We start from the raw sequence: 17,669 nt of genomic DNA, 5'->3' as shown, positions 1-17,669 counted from the left end.
AATGTTCTATTTCCAAACTTCACTTGAAATCAACCAACAAATTGATGACGATCCAACTAAGAGCAGTAATGTTGCTGATGATCATTATTGGATTGGAATTTGCAAATATGAGCTCGGTCAATATAAAGAAGCAATATCTGACTTCCAAACTTCACTTGAAATCCACCAACAAATTGATGATGATCCAACTAAGAGCAGTGATGTTGCGAATCGTTATTATTGGATAGGAAAGTGCAAATATAAGCTCGGTCAATATAAAGAAGCATTATCTGATTTCCAAACTTCTTTTAAAATTTTTCAACAAGTTGGCAACAATCAAAATATGATCAGATATTGCCAATATCGGATTGGAAAATGTGATGCTATGCCATTTATTTTAAAGTTTGTTGTAAAGAAATAAGAAGCTAAACTAAAAATTGTTTGCTTCTATATCATACTTGTTTTCCCTTTCTTCTAATTTCGGATTTTAAATAATATGAGTTATGATATGCAAATTTGTGCTTTAAAACATTATATTTGTGGAACAATAATATTTTTAGTGTATTGTTGTTTAACTTTGTTGTGAATATTATTTCTGAAAATATTTTTAAAAAACTTTAAACATGTTTTATTTTTGAGTATATATTTTAGTGCATAATTTCATGTTTTTCTTAAATCTTACAAATTTCACTTAATAATAATATTTCATGATATTATATTGTAAACTTAATTAAATGTAAATTTTCATTTAAATACTGCAAATTATTAAAATGTAATTAATATTCTATAGTAGTTTGTTGGTTAAACAATTGGAATTGTTATCTCATTTAACTATCTTTGACTTTAAATAATCTTCAAATGTAGCGTAATAATTAATTTAAAAACCGTCACAATGTTTAATTGACTTATAACAACATTAACAAAAAGTCACATCCCAGAATTTATAAAATTTACATTTTTTGTTATGTTTTTATTTGAATTTAACTAAACAACTTGTTTTTAAAAAGCTTTGAATTTATAATTTTTATTTTACTTGTAAAAATTACTAACGATTTTTTTAATTAAACTTAAAAATTAATTAATAAACTTTTATTAAACAGAAATACACTGAATATTGTCGTAAAATATTTTAGAATAGTTGAGTTGTTATAATAAACTACTAGATATTAAACAATACTTGATATAAGTCATTCTGTGTCTTAAATGTTTTTAACTTAAATAATTATAACAAATTTGTTAAATATTTGAATAAATTTAACATTCCGTAGTCTATTAAAACGCAATAGCAGCGTAAAAATAAATTTTGCGTTAAACACTTGTGCCCAAAGTAGAATATAGCCTCAATCGCTATGCTTTACTGTGCATAATTCCAATCTTGTTTGCTTAAGTTTTAGCACATAGTTGGCTCGCTTTGCTTTCATACACTTTGCAAGTCGTGTGTTTTAAGAAATTAACATGCTAACATGTACTATTGAACAAACGTTTTAGAATAAAACTACATTAACCACCAATTGTAAGGTAAACTAGTGCGGTAAAACAGCTGTGATATTTACATTATATATTACAAACATTTATAATATTGTTGTTTTATTAAATATAGAATTTTGAATATATTAGATATTTAATATTTAATCTAAACCAAGTTATTAAGATATGTGGATTAAAACAATATAAGCCAAAACTTGATCTAGCATCAAGATAGTTGCCTTGCCAAGGTATGTTGTTAAAACTAAATATGTTTACTATAAACTTACGAAACGGTTTAAATTACAGGCAATTTCCTAAAATGTTAAAGCCTATAAACACATTGGTTGTTGCTATTTTGCCGTTTATATTTTTAAACTTAGTTGGTCATATTTTGTGTTTTTTGTAATTAATAGCATTAAAAATCTTCCAAAAATTATAACAACAATAATTTCAATTAAAGATAAATCGGATCAAACAACTCAAAAAATAAATATTTGTTTCTATTCAAAATATTTTCTTTAATTTTGTATTTAAAAACTTCCCTTAAATTAATATAATTTAAATTTTCGATCGATTATGTAACCTAATATATACTTGGTAGTCACTTTTTTTATTTTATTCAAGAATGTTTAACATCCGAGGAAAATAGCGTGGCATTGCTGAGGTTTGAACTGGAAACCTTTCGGCTCGCAATCTGATGACATCGCTATATTTTTTACAAATTTACTCCTTACTGCGACCTTGCGGTTATTGTTTTAATTTAACTAGACTCTAAGGTGGCAGCTTTAAGTCGCGTAAATCCGGCGCTAAATTTAGTTGTTTGGTTTGGGATATTGGAGAAAGTGAATGTTATCACGTCATAAGCTCTTGCAGTGACGTCACTATCAAGTTTCCGATAGTTTTAGGTAAACATGTTAGGTGTTAATTTTTTGTATACGAACGTAACAAATTAAATAGTTGATTAAATATTTATTAACTTAGTTTAATTAGGATAAAACAAAATATTTTAAAGAACAAATAGGCATCCATGTTTTACAATGCTCATTTATAAGTAACGTTAATTGGTTAATATTAAGCAGTTAATAATAAAAACATTTAATATCTTAATTTTGTGTAAGGAATGATTAGTTTAAAGTACAAGAGTCTGAATATAAAGCTTTAAAGAATCTGAATATAAAGCTTTTAACTTATTACTGTAAGGGTTTACAACCTGGGAGTAAAAATGATAGCCTAAAAGCAAACTGTAGGCAAGTTACATTTCGTTTTGTTGTGAATAAAACCGTAAACTTTATGACGTCACTTCATGCTTAGTGTATTTTCTATTACTCCCAAACTAAACTTGATGTTTAGGCTTTAAAACTTTACAGTTGGCTTAACATACGCTAGTGCTAGGCTTATAATATCAGTTAGTTTGTTGTCTTAGTTAAAACTAGATTTAACGTAATTAGTGCAATGTCTTGTATACTAATATTTAAACTATTAGTAGAAAGGTGTTTTGTAAACCCTATTACATATGTTTTATGTCGCTTAAACGGTTTTTAAAAACAATAAAAATATAATTAGAATTTTTTTAACAAAGATTTTTCTGTATAATATACTTTTATAATGGGGCTAAGACGATTCGGCCAGAAGATTCGGCCTGCAAAAATATGGCGGGGAGTCGGCGACGAAATTCCCGTGTACAACGTCAGAGTAAGACCATATTTTACCAATATTCTAAATAATTTTTTGCAAAAAATACCGTATATACAATAGTTTTAATTGGTTGTTACGTTATTAACTATGTAAGGGTATGAAATATTTTTTTAAAGATTTTTTTTTCAAAAACTAATTTTAAAATAGATTAAATACTAGTGCTTTCGGCCTGCGAAATTTTTAATAAACTGCGGGAGAGTATACCTTTAGCCCGCGGATAACTTTAACGCAAGACCATATTTGACCGATATTTAAATTATAATTTTGCAAAATGTACAATCTATAAGTATATTTTGTTTGGTTTTAACAATTAGGATATATCTTAGTTTAACTGTTTTTTTTTATGGATTTATACATCAAAAACTAAATTAAGAACCGATTAAATACAGGAGAAAATATGGTCTTGCGTTAAAGGTATATATGCGGGCTTTATGTCACGGATATCCCGCAGATAGATACAAAATTTCACAGGCCGAAAATAAATTTTGCAGGTCAGAAGCACTTGTTTTTAATCCGTTCTAAAATTACGTTTTTGAAACTAAAATTAAAAAAAAAAATTTTAAAAACTAACATAAATATTTATCGCAAATGATTATTATTTTTTATGTATTTTAGTTTTTGCAAAATCTTATTTTGAATATCGGTAAAATATGATCTTAAGCTGACATTTTACGCGGCAATTTCGTCGACGACTCCCCGCCGTTTTTTACAGGCCGAACCTTCTCACGGCCGAATCTTCTGGCAACCATTATAATATTTCAAAGTTAGCTTTAATATGAAGTATTATTTAAGTTTTAATCTGTTATAATTTTTAAAGTAAAATTATTAAGTTATTTTTTAATATTATTAAAAGTAAATAAGGAATTTTTTGGTAATTTTTTTAAGAATAAATTTTTTAAAGTTTATGCAAAAGCATTTTTTAACAAATTAACTAACAACAAAGTTTATTACATAACAATGGAAACGGAAGATGAGATTATTAAACAACTTGAACAAATTTGTGACAAAACTGGAAAAGAGAATTTTCCAAAACAATCTGCAAAAGTTTTTCATAAACTTGGTTTAATTTACAAAAACCAAGTTTTTAATCCTGCACACAATACAAGAAGTTTAAATTGGGGCAGAAAAATTAAATCAATTCAAAGTGCAGCTTTACTAAATGCAGCTATTGTTAGAAAACCTGAAAACGTGGAAGAAATTAAACAAGATCTTCGTCAATTTTGCTCTGAACTACTTAAAGTTGCAAATGCAGCAAACCAAGAAGCAGATTTGATTTATTATTCGGAAATAATTGCTAAAGATGTTGCAGAAATGAGAAACAAGGTAAATAATATACTTGAAACCATTTCTCAGATTCCTGAAGACATATCTAATGAGAAATTCACAAAACTTAAAAGTGAAAAAGTTGAAGCCATAAGAAACCTGCAGAATATAATAAGTGAAGATTATACAAAAATTATGAAACGCCTTGCTGGGTTTTGTGAAGAAATAATGGGAAATCCCCCATGTGAATATGCTTTAGTTGGACTTGGATCACTTTCACGAAGGGAAATAACTCCTTACTCTGATTTTGAAAACATTATAGTGTTAGATGACAATATCACAGAATTGTCTGAAAAAGGTCAAGAAAAAATAAAGGAATACTTCAGATGGTTTGCTGTGATATTTCAAATTATTTTGATTAATCTTGGAGAAACTATTCTTCCTGCTGTTCATATTCCAAGTTTAAATAGTGGAGATCCAACTAAATTTAACTTTTACGATGCTGTTACACCTCTGGGCATTTCCTTCGATGGAATGATGCCACATGCTTGTAAATCTCCACTAGGAAGACAAGTTGAGACAGAAAACAAACCATTTACACTTGAACTAATTCAAACTGTTAGCAAAATGGCAAGTTTTATTGGGTCAGATGAAGATATAAAAAATGGTTACCACTTGGCTGATATGTTGATGACATCATGTTTTGTTGCTGGCAGTCAACAAGTATATCAACAATTTCAGAATTTCGTTGACAAGGAAATATCTTTATTGGACAGAAAAACTTTTGTGTCTTCAGTTCACAAACAAATCAATAAAAATAAAAAAGATTTTAATGTTTTAACTCAGTTAAATAAATTAGGGGATTTCGAAAATTTAAACCTAAAAAGAATGGTTTATAGAAGTTCAACTTTATTTGTTTCAGCAATTGGTAAAATTCATGGCATTAAACAACCTTGTTGTTTTGACATTCTAGAAAGTCTTATTCAAGATAATAAATTAACTAAAAAAGTTGGTTGCGATTTAAAATTTGCTATCACCGTTGCATGTGAGACAAGATTAAGAGTTTACATGGATAAGAAATCACAAGATGATATAGTTCAACGATCAGAAATAAAAAGTAAATTTATAGATAAAACAGTTGGAATAAAAAGCCTTGTTGAATATTTTTTAACAATTCATCAATTTCAAGAAAATTTATTCGACCTTAATAAAATAGCAAAAACTAGAATACTTTTGGTTCCAACAATATGTTATATTTTAGGTTTTTATACTTTTGCTATAAAATGGTGGAACCAGGAAATATGCAAAACTGAGTTTACTAACAACTCGGAGTATAACATCGCTCATTTTCATTATTGGATTGGAATGTGCAAGTGTGAGCTCTGTCAATATAAAGAAGCAATGTCCGATTTCCAAACTTCACTTAAAATCCACCAACAAATTGATGACAATCCAACTAAGGGCAGTGATTTTGCTAATCGTTATTTTTGGATTGGATTTTGTAAATATCAGCTCGGTCAATATAAAGAAGCATTATCTGATTTCCAAACTTCACTTGAAATTCAACAAAAAATTGATGACGATCCAACTAAGAGCAGTGATGTTGCTGATTGTCATTATTGGATGGGATTGTGCGAATATAAGCTCGGTCAATACAAAAAAGCAATGTGCTATTTCCAAACTTCACTTGAAATCTACCAACAAATTGATGACAATCCAACTAAGAGCAGGGGTGTTGCTTACAATCATTATTGTATTGGAAAATGCAAATATGAGCTCAGTCAATATAAAGAAGCAATGTCTGATTTCCAAACTTCACTTAAAATCCACAAACAAATTAATAACAATCCTACTAAGAGCAGTGATGTTGCGAAACGTCATTATTGGATTGGAAATTGCAAATATGAGCTCAGTCAATATAAAGAAGCATTATCGGATTTCCAAACTTCACTTGAAATCCACCAAAAAATTGATGACAATCCAACTAAGAGCAGTGATGTTGCTTACGATCATTATTGGATTGGAATTTGCAAATATAAGCTCGGTCAATATAAAGTAGCATTATCTGATTTTAAAACTTCTTTTAAAATTTTTCAACAAGTTGGCAACAATCAAAATATGATCAGGTATTGCCAAGATTGGATTTTAGAATGTGATGCTATGCCATTTATTTTAAAGTTTGTTGTAAAGAAATAAGAAGCTAAACTAAAAATTGTTTGCTTCTATATCATACTTGTTTTCCCTTTCTTTTAATTTTGGATTTTAAATAATATGAGTTATGATATGCAAAATTGTGCTTTAAAACTTTATATTTGTGAAACAATAATATTTTTAGTTTATTGTTGTTTAACTATGTTGTGAATATTACTTCTGAAAATATTTTTAAAAAACTTTAAACAGTTTTTATTTTTGAGTATATATTTTAGTGCATAATTTTATGTTTATCTTAAATCTTACCAATTCCACTTAATAATAATATTTCATGATATTATAGAGCATATTGTAAACTTAATTAAATGTAACTTAACATTTAAAAATGCAAATTATTAAAATGTAATCAATATTCTATAGTTGTTTGTTGGTTAAACAATTGTAATTGTAATCTCATTTAACTATCTTTGACTTTAAATAATCTTCAAATGCAACGTAATAATTAATTTTAAAACCGTCACAATGTTTAATTGATTTATAACAACATTAACAAAAAGTCACATTCTAGAATTTAAAAATTTACATTTTTTGTTATGTTTTTATTTGAATTTAACTAAACAACTTGTTTGTAAAAAGCTTTAAATTTATAATTTTTATTTTACTTGTAAAAATTACTAACGATTTTTTTAATTAAACTTAAAAATTAATTAATAAACTTTTATTAAACAGAAATGCACTGAATATTGTCGTAAAATATTTTAGAATAGTTAAGTTGTTATAATAAACTACTAGATATTAAACAATACTTTATATAAGTGATTCTATGTTTAAATGTTTTTAACTTAAATAATTATAACAGATTTGTTAAATGTTCAAATATATTTAACATTCTGTAGTTTATTAAAACGCAATAGCAGCGTAAAAATAAATTTTGCGTTAAACACTTGTGCCCAAAGTAGAATATAGCCTCAATCGCTATGCTTTACTGTGCATAATTCCAATCATGTTTGCTTAAGTTTGTTTTAGCACATAGTTGGCTCGCTTTAATGTACTGATGACGTCACACTACCTTATATGGCGCATTTATAAAACTGCTGTAAATTTTGTTCTACAGCAAAACAAACAAAATAAAATATTTTTAAGTTTCCGGTTTTGTGTAAAACCTAATAAAAGTGTCATAACTTTTATAAACATAAAGCATTTAAAAAAATGTTTAAGAGATATGTTGTTTACACCACTGCGTTTAACAATCTAAGAAAAATTTGATTCTAAGATTTTAAAACGCAGTTTTTTAAGATATAACACTTTTATTAGATTTTGTACAAAACCCGAAAATGAAAAATAAACATTTTATTTAATTTGTTTTGGCCTAACTAACATTCAAGATAAAAAATTTTTAAAAATATCAACTAGAACAAAAGTTACAGCACTTTTATATATGCGCCATATAAGGTAGCGTGACGTCATCTGCATATTAATATTGAGATAAACTTTTTTTGGAAAAAAATCAAAGTTTTTAAATCATATTTTGAACTTATCAGTCAGCGTGCAGGGGTCTAAAATTTATATTCTTGAAATAGTTTTAAAAATTATTATTATATATAAAAGTTATGACACTTTTATTAAATTTTGGACAAAACCCGAAAATGAAAAATAATCATTTTATTTATTTCGTTTTGGCCTAACTAACATTCAAGATAAAACATTTTTTTAAAATATCATCTAGAACAAAAGTTACAGCACTTTTATACATGCGCCATATAAGGTAGCGTGACGTCATCTGCATATTAATATTGAGATAAACTTTTTTTGGAAAAAAATCAAAGTTTTTAAATCATATTTTAAACTTATCAGTCAGCGTGCAGGGGTCTAAAATTTATATTCTTGAAATAGTTTTAAAAATTATTAAAATATATAAAAGTTATGACACTTTTATTAAATTTTTTGGACAAAACCCGAAAATGAAAAATAATCATTTTATTTATTTCGTTTTGGCCTAATTAACATTCAAATTAAAACATTTTTTAAAAATATCAACTAGAACAAAAGTTACAGCACTTTTATATATGCGCCATATAAGGTAGCGTGACGTCATCTGCATATTAATATTGAGATAAACTTTTTTTGGACAAAACCCGAAAATGAAAAATAATCATTTTATTTATTTCGTTTTGGCCTAACTAACATTCAAGATAAAACATTTTTTAAAAATATCAACTAGAACAAAAGTTACAGCACTTTTATATATGCGCCATATAAGGTAGCGTGACGTCATCTGCATATTAATATTAAGATCAACTTTTTTTGGAAAAAAATCAAAGTTTTTAAATCATATTTTGAACTTATCAGTCAGCGTGCAGGGGTCTAAAATTTATATTCTTGAAATAGTTTTAAAAATTATTAAAATATATAAAAGTTATGACACTTTTATTAAATTTTGGACAAAACCCGAAAATGAAAAATAATCATTTTATTTATTTCGTTTTGGCCTAATTAACATTCAAATTAAAACATTTTTTAAAAATATCAACTAGAACAAAAGTTACAGCACTTTTATATATGCGCCATATAAGGTAGCGTGACGTCATCTGCATATTAATATTGAGATAAACTTTTTTTGGAAAAAAATCAAAGTTTTTAAATCATATTTTAAACTTATCAGTCAGCGTGCAGGGGTCTAAAATTTATATTCTTGAAATGGTTTTGAAAATTATTAATATATATAAAAGTTATGACACTTTTATTAAATTTTGGACAAAACCCGAAAATGAAAAATAATCATTTTATTTATTTCGTTTTGGCCTAACTAACATTCAAGATAAAACATTTTTTTAAAATATCAACTAGAACAAAAGTTACAGCACTTTTATACATGCGCCATATAAGGTAGCGTGACGTCATCTGCATATTAATATTGAAATAAACTTTTTTTGGAAAAAAATCAAAGTTTTTAAATCATATTTTAAACTTATCAGTCAGCGTGCAGGGGTCTAAAATTTATATTCTTGAAATAGTTTTAAAAATTATTAAAATATATAAAAGTTATGACACTTTTATTAAATTTTGGACAAAACCCGAAAATGAAAAATAATCATTTTATTTATTTCGTTTTGGCCTAACTAACATTCAAGATAAAACATTTTTTTAAAATATCAACTAGAACAAAAGTTACAGCACTTTTATATATGCGCCATATAAGGTAGCGTGACGTCATCTGCATATTAATATTGAGATAAACTTTTTTTGGAAAAAAATCAAAGTTTTTAAATCATATTTTGAACTTATCAGTCAGCGTGCAGGGGTCTAAAATTTATATTCTTGAAATAGTTTTAAAAATTATTAAAATATATAAAAGTTATGACACTTTTATTAAATAATTTGGACAAAACCCGAAAATGAAAAATAATCATTTTATTTATTTCGTTTTGGCCTAACTAACATTCAAGATAAAACATTTTTCAAAAATATCAACTAGAACAAAAGTTACAGCACTTTTATATATGCGCCATATAAGGTAGCGTGACGTCATCTGCATATTAATATTAAGATCAACTTTTTTTGGAAAAAAATCAAAGTTTTTAAATCATATTTTGAACTTATCAGTCAGCGTGCAGGGGTCTAAAATTTATATTCTTGAAATAGTTTTAAAAATTATTAAAATATATAAAAGTTATGACACTTTTATTAAATTTTGGACAAAACCCGAAAATGAAAAATAATCATTTTATTTATTTCGTTTTGGCCTAATTAACATTCAAATTAAAACATTTTTTAAAAATATCAACTAGAACAAAAGTTACAGCACTTTTATATATGCGCCATATAAGGTAGCGTGACGTCATCTGCATATTAATATTGAGATAAACTTTTTTTGGAAAAAAATCAAAGTTTTTAAATCATATTTTAAACTTATCAGTCAGCGTGCAGGGGTCTAAAATTTATATTCTTGAAATGGTTTTGAAAATTATTAATATATATAAAAGTTATGACACTTTTATTAAATTTTGGACAAAACCCGAAAATGAAAAATAATCATTTTATTTATTTCGTTTTGGCCTAACTAACATTCAAGATAAAACATTTTTTTAAAATATCAACTAGAACAAAAGTTACAGCACTTTTATACATGCGCCATATAAGGTAGCGTGACGTCATCTGCATATTAATATTGAAATAAACTTTTTTTGGAAAAAAATCAAAGTTTTTAAATCATATTTTAAACTTATCAGTCAGCGTGCAGGGGTCTAAAATTTATATTCTTGAAATAGTTTTAAAAATTATTAAAATATATAAAAGTTATGACACTTTTATTAAATTTTGGACAAAACCCGAAAATGAAAAATAATCATTTTATTTATTTCGTTTTGGCCTAACTAACATTCAAGATAAAACATTTTTTTAAAATATCAACTAGAACAAAAGTTACAGCACTTTTATATATGCGCCATATAAGGTAGCGTGACGTCATCTGCATATTAATATTAAGATCAACTTTTTTTGGAAAAAAATCAAAGTTTTTAAATCATATTTTGAACTTATCAGTCAGCGTGCAGGGGTCTAAAATTTATATTCTTGAAATAGTTTTAAAAATTATTAAAATATATAAAAGTTATGACACTTTTATTAAATTTTGGACAAAACCCGAAAATGAAAAATAATCATTTTATTTATTTCGTTTTGGCCTAACTAACATTCAAGATAAAACATTTTTTTAAAATATCAACTAGAACAAAAGTTACAGCACTTTTATTCATGCGCCATATAAGGTAGCGTGACGTCATCTGCATATTAATATTGAGATAAAGTTTTTTTGGAAAAAAATCAAAGCTTTTAAATCATATTTTGAACTTATCAGTCAGCGTGCAGGGGTCTAAAATTTATATTCTTAAAAAAGTTTTGAAAATTATTAATATATATAAAAGTTATGACACTTTTATTAAATTTTGGACAAAACCCGGAAATGAAAAATAATCATTTTATTTATTTCGTTTTGGCCTAACTAACATTCAAGATAAAACATTTTTCAAAAATATCAACTAGAACAAAAGTTACAGCACTTTTATATATGCGCCATATAAGGTAGCGTGACGTCATCTGCATATTAATATTGAGATAAACTTTTTTTGAAAAAAAATCAAAGTTTTTAAATCATATTTTAAACTTATCAATCAGCGTGCAGGGGTCTAAAATTTATATTCTTGAAGTAGTTTTGAAAATTATTAATATATATAAAAGTTATGACACTTTTATTAAATTTTGGACAAAACCCAGAAAATGAAAAATAATCATTTTATTTATTTCGTTTTGGCCTAACTAACATACAAGATAAAACATTTTTCAAAAATATCAACTAGAACAAAAGTTACTGCACTTTTATATATGCGCCATATAAGGTAGCGTGACGTCATCTGCATATTAATATTGAGATCAACTTTTTTTGGAAAAAAATCAAAGTTTTTGAATCATATTTTAAACTTATCAGTCATCGTGCAGGAGTCTAAAATTTATATTCTTGAAATAGTTTTAAAAATTATTAAAATATATAAAAGTTATGACACTTTTATTAAATTTTGGACAAAACCCGAAAATAAAAAATAATCATTTTATTTATTTCGTTTTGGCCTAACTAACATTCAAGATAAAACATTTTTCAAAAATATCAACTAGAACAAAAGTTACTGCACTTTTATATATGCGCCATATAAGGTAGCGTGACGTCATCTGCATATTAATATTGAGATAAACTTTTTTTGGAAAAAAATCAAAGTTTTTAAATCATATTTTAAACTTATCAGTCAGCGTGCAGGGGTCTAAAATTTATATTCTTGAAATGGTTTTGAAAATTATTAATATATATAAAAGTTATGACACTTTTATTAAATTTTGGACAAAACCCGAAAATGAAAAATAATCATTTTATTTATTTCGTTTTGGCCTAACTAACATTCAAGATAAAACATTTTTTTAAAATATCAACTAGAACAAAAGTTACAGCACTTTTATACATGCGCCATATAAGGTAGCGTGACGTCATCTGCATATTAATATTGAGATAAACTTTTTTTGGAAAAAAATCAAAGTTTTTAAATCATATTTTAAACTTATCAGTCAGCGTGCAGGGGTCTAAAATTTATATTCTTGAAATAGTTTTAAAAATTATTAAAATATATAAAAGTTATGACACTTTTATTAAATTTTGGACAAAACCCGAAAATGAAAAATAATCATTTTATTTATTTCGTTTTGGCCTAATTAACATTCAAATTAAAACATTTTTTAAAAATATCAACTAGAACAAAAGTTACAGCACTTTTATATATGCGCCATATAAGGTAGCGTGACGTCATCTGCATATTAATATTGAGATAAACTTTTTTTGGACAAAACCCGAAAATGAAAAATAATCATTTTATTTATTTCGTTTTGGCCTAACTAACATTCAAGATAAAACATTTTTTAAAAATATCAACTAGAACAAAAGTTACAGCACTTTTATATATGCGCCATATAAGGTAGCGTGACGTCATCTGCATATTAATATTAAGATCAACTTTTTTTGGAAAAAAATCAAAGTTTTTAAATCATATTTTGAACTTATCAGTCAGCGTGCAGGGGTCTAAAATTTATATTCTTGAAATAGTTTTAAAAATTATTAAAATATATAAAAGTTATGACACTTTTATTAAATTTTGGACAAAACCCGAAAATGAAAAATAATCATTTTATTTATTTCGTTTTGGCCTAATTAACATTCAAATTAAAACATTTTTTAAAAATATCAACTAGAACAAAAGTTACAGCACTTTTATATATGCGCCATATAAGGTAGCGTGACGTCATCTGCATATTAATATTGAGATAAACTTTTTTTGGAAAAAAATCAAAGTTTTTAAATCATATTTTAAACTTATCAGTCAGCGTGCAGGGGTCTAAAATTTATATTCTTGAAATGGTTTTGAAAATTATTAATATATATAAAAGTTATGACACTTTTATTAAATTTTGGACAAAACCCGAAAATGAAAAATAATCATTTTATTTATTTCGTTTTGGCCTAACTAACATTCAAGATAAAACATTTTTTTAAAATATCAACTAGAACAAAAGTTACAGCACTTTTATACATGCGCCATATAAGGTAGCGTGACGTCATCTGCATATTAATATTGAAATAAACTTTTTTTGGAAAAAAATCAAAGTTTTTAAATCATATTTTAAACTTATCAGTCAGCGTGCAGGGGTCTAAAATTTATATTCTTGAAATAGTTTTAAAAATTATTAAAATATATAAAAGTTATGACACTTTTATTAAATTTTGGACAAAACCCGAAAATGAAAAATAATCATTTTATTTATTTCGTTTTGGCCTAACTAACATTCAAGATAAAACATTTTTTTAAAATATCAACTAGAACAAAAGTTACAGCACTTTTATATATGCGCCATATAAGGTAGCGTGACGTCATCTGCATATTAATATTGAGATAAACTTTTTTTGGAAAAAAATCAAAGTTTTTAAATCATATTTTGAACTTATCAGTCAGCGTGCAGGGGTCTAAAATTTATATTCTTGAAATAGTTTTAAAAATTATTAAAATATATAAAAGTTATGACACTTTTATTAAATAATTTGGACAAAACCCGAAAATGAAAAATAATCATTTTATTTATTTCGTTTTGGCCTAACTAACATTCAAGATAAAACATTTTTCAAAAATATCAACTAGAACAAAAGTTACAGCACTTTTATATATGCGCCATATAAGGTAGCGTGACGTCATCTGCATATTAATATTAAGATCAACTTTTTTTGGAAAAAAATCAAAGTTTTTAAATCATATTTTGAACTTATCAGTCAGCGTGCAGGGGTCTAAAATTTATATTCTTGAAATAGTTTTAAAAATTATTAAAATATATAAAAGTTATGACACTTTTATTAAATTTTGGACAAAACCCGAAAATGAAAAATAATCATTTTATTTATTTCGTTTTGGCCTAATTAACATTCAAATTAAAACATTTTTTAAAAATATCAACTAGAACAAAAGTTACAGCACTTTTATATATGCGCCATATAAGGTAGCGTGACGTCATCTGCATATTAATATTGAGATAAACTTTTTTTGGAAAAAAATCAAAGTTTTTAAATCATATTTTAAACTTATCAGTCAGCGTGCAGGGGTCTAAAATTTATATTCTTGAAATGGTTTTGAAAATTATTAATATATATAAAAGTTATGACACTTTTATTAAATTTTGGACAAAACCCGAAAATGAAAAATAATCATTTTATTTATTTCGTTTTGGCCTAACTAACATTCAAGATAAAACATTTTTTTAAAATATCAACTAGAACAAAAGTTACAGCACTTTTATACATGCGCCATATAAGGTAGCGTGACGTCATCTGCATATTAATATTGAAATAAACTTTTTTTGGAAAAAAATCAAAGTTTTTAAATCATATTTTAAACTTATCAGTCAGCGTGCAGGGGTCTAAAATTTATATTCTTGAAATAGTTTTAAAAATTATTAAAATATATAAAAGTTATGACACTTTTATTAAATTTTGGACAAAACCCGAAAATGAAAAATAATCATTTTATTTATTTCGTTTTGGCCTAACTAACATTCAAGATAAAACATTTTTTTAAAATATCAACTAGAACAAAAGTTACAGCACTTTTATATATGCGCCATATAAGGTAGCGTGACGTCATCTGCATATTAATATTAAGATCAACTTTTTTTGGAAAAAAATCAAAGTTTTTAAATCATATTTTGAACTTATCAGTCAGCGTGCAGGGGTCTAAAATTTATATTCTTGAAATAGTTTTAAAAATTATTAAAATATATAAAAGTTATGACACTTTTATTAAATTTTGGACAAAACCCGAAAATGAAAAATAATCATTTTATTTATTTCGTTTTGGCCTAACTAACATTCAAGATAAAACATTTTTTTAAAATATCAACTAGAACAAAAGTTACAGCACTTTTATTCATGCGCCATATAAGGTAGCGTGACGTCATCTGCATATTAATATTGAGATAAAGTTTTTTTGGAAAAAAATCAAAGCTTTTAAATCATATTTTGAACTTATCAGTCAGCGTGCAGGGGTCTAAAATTTATATTCTTAAAAAAGTTTTGAAAATTATTAATATATATAAAAGTTATGACACTTTTATTAAATTTTGGACAAAACCCGGAAATGAAAAATAATCATTTTATTTATTTCGTTTTGGCCTAACTAACATTCAAGATAAAACATTTTTCAAAAATATCAACTAGAACAAAAGTTACAGCACTTTTATATATGCGCCATATAAGGTAGCGTGACGTCATCTGCATATTAATATTGAGATAAACTTTTTTTGAAAAAAAATCAAAGTTTTTAAATCATATTTTAAACTTATCAATCAGCGTGCAGGGGTCTAAAATTTATATTCTTGAAGTAGTTTTGAAAATTATTAATATATATAAAAGTTATGACACTTTTATTAAATTTTGGACAAAACCCAGAAAATGAAAAATAATCATTTTATTTATTTCGTTTTGGCCTAACTAACATACAAGATAAAACATTTTTCAAAAATATCAACTAGAACAAAAGTTACTGCACTTTTATATATGCGCCATATAAGGTAGCGTGACGTCATCTGCATATTAATATTGAGATCAACTTTTTTTGGAAAAAAATCAAAGTTTTTGAATCATATTTTAAACTTATCAGTCATCGTGCAGGAGTCTAAAATTTATATTCTTGAAATAGTTTTAAAAATTATTAAAATATATAAAAGTTATGACACTTTTATTAAATTTTGGACAAAACCCGAAAATAAAAAATAATCATTTTATTTATTTCGTTTTGGCCTAACTAACATTCAAGATAAAACATTTTTCAAAAATATCAACTAGAACAAAAGTTACTGCACTTTTATATATGCGCCATATAAGGTAGCGTGACGTCATCTGCATATTAATATTGAGATAAACTTTTTTTGGAAAAAAATCAAAGTTTTTAAATCATATTTTAAACTTATCAGTCAGCGTGCAGGGGTCTAAAATTTATATTCTTGAAATGGTTTTGAAAATTATTAATATATATAAAAGTTATGACACTTTTATTAAATTTTGGACAAAACCCGAAAATGAAAAATAATCATTTTATTTATTTCGTTTTGGCCTAACTAACATTCAAGATAAAACATTTTTTTAAAATATCAACTAGAACAAAAGTTACAGCACTTTTATACATGCGCCATATAAGGTAGCGTGACGTCATCTGCATATTAATATTGAAATAAACTTTTTTTGGAAAAAAATCAAAGTTTTTAAATCATATTTTAAACTTATCAGTCAGCGTGCAGGGGTCTAAAATTTATATTCTTGAAATAGTTTTAAAAATTATTAAAATATATAAAAGTTATGACACTTTTATTAAATTTTGGACAAAACCCGAAAATGAAAAATAATCATTTTATTTATTTCGTTTTGGCCTAACTAACATTCAAGATAAAACATTTTTCAAAAATATCAACTAGAACAAAAGTTACAGCACTTTTATATATGCGCCATATAAGGTAGCGTGACGTCATCTGCATATTAATATTAAGATCAACTTTTTTTGGAAAAAAATCAAAGTTTTTAAATCATATTTTGAACTTATCAGTCAGCGTGCAGGGGTCTAAAATTTATATTCTTGAAATAGTTTTAAAAATTATTAAAATATATAAAAGTTATGACACTTTTATTAAATTTTGGACAAAACCCGAAAATGAAAAATAATCATTTTATTTATTTCGTTTTGGCCTAACTAACATTCAAGATAAAACATTTTTTAAAAATATCAACTAGAACAAAAGTTACAGCACTTTTATTCATGTGCCATATAAGGTAGCGTGACGTCATCTGCATATTAATATTGAGATAAAGTTTTTTTGGAAAAAAATCAAAGCTTTTAAATCATATTTTGAACTTATCAGTCAGCGTGCAGGGGTCTAAAATTTATATTTTTGAAATAGTTTTGAAAATTATTATTATATATAAAAGTTATGACACTTTTATTAAATTTTGGACAAAAACCCGAAAATGAAAAATAATCATTTTATTT

At 25.5% G+C, this 17,669-nt stretch overlaps 1 protein-coding gene across 1 annotated transcript; it reads left to right on the top strand.

Annotated features, from left to right (window-relative positions):
• The first annotated feature begins 4,059 nt into the window (after positions 1-4,059).
• Positions 4,060-6,671, top strand: LOC145755201 (uncharacterized). The gene is made up of 2 exons (XM_082571433.1): positions 4,060-5,521; positions 5,666-6,671. The coding sequence occupies exons 1-2, from the start codon at positions 4,099-4,101 to the stop codon at positions 6,598-6,600; spliced, it is 2,358 nt and encodes a 785-aa protein (XP_082427559.1). The 5' UTR covers positions 4,060-4,098; the 3' UTR covers positions 6,601-6,671.
• The last annotated feature ends 10,998 nt before the right edge of the window (positions 6,672-17,669 follow it).

This window comes from Corella eumyota, chromosome 1 (genome assembly GCF_963082875.1).
Source record: "Corella eumyota chromosome 1, kaCorEumy4.1, whole genome shotgun sequence".
Lineage (NCBI taxonomy): Eukaryota > Metazoa > Chordata > Ascidiacea > Phlebobranchia > Corellidae > Corella > Corella eumyota.
The sequence above is the reverse complement of the archived record's forward strand: the minus strand, read 5'-3'. Positions and strand labels throughout refer to the sequence as shown.

Bases quoted from the DNA above. Each gene is read 5' to 3' on its own strand.
- LOC145755201 (XM_082571433.1), top strand. From the start codon at position 4,099: ATGGAAACGGAAGATGAGATTATTAAACAACTTGAACAAATTTGTGAC. The intron at 5,522-5,665 runs GTAAATTTATAG...GTTATATTTTAG, and splicing joins TCAACGATCAGAAATAAAAA to GTTTTTATACTTTTGCTATA.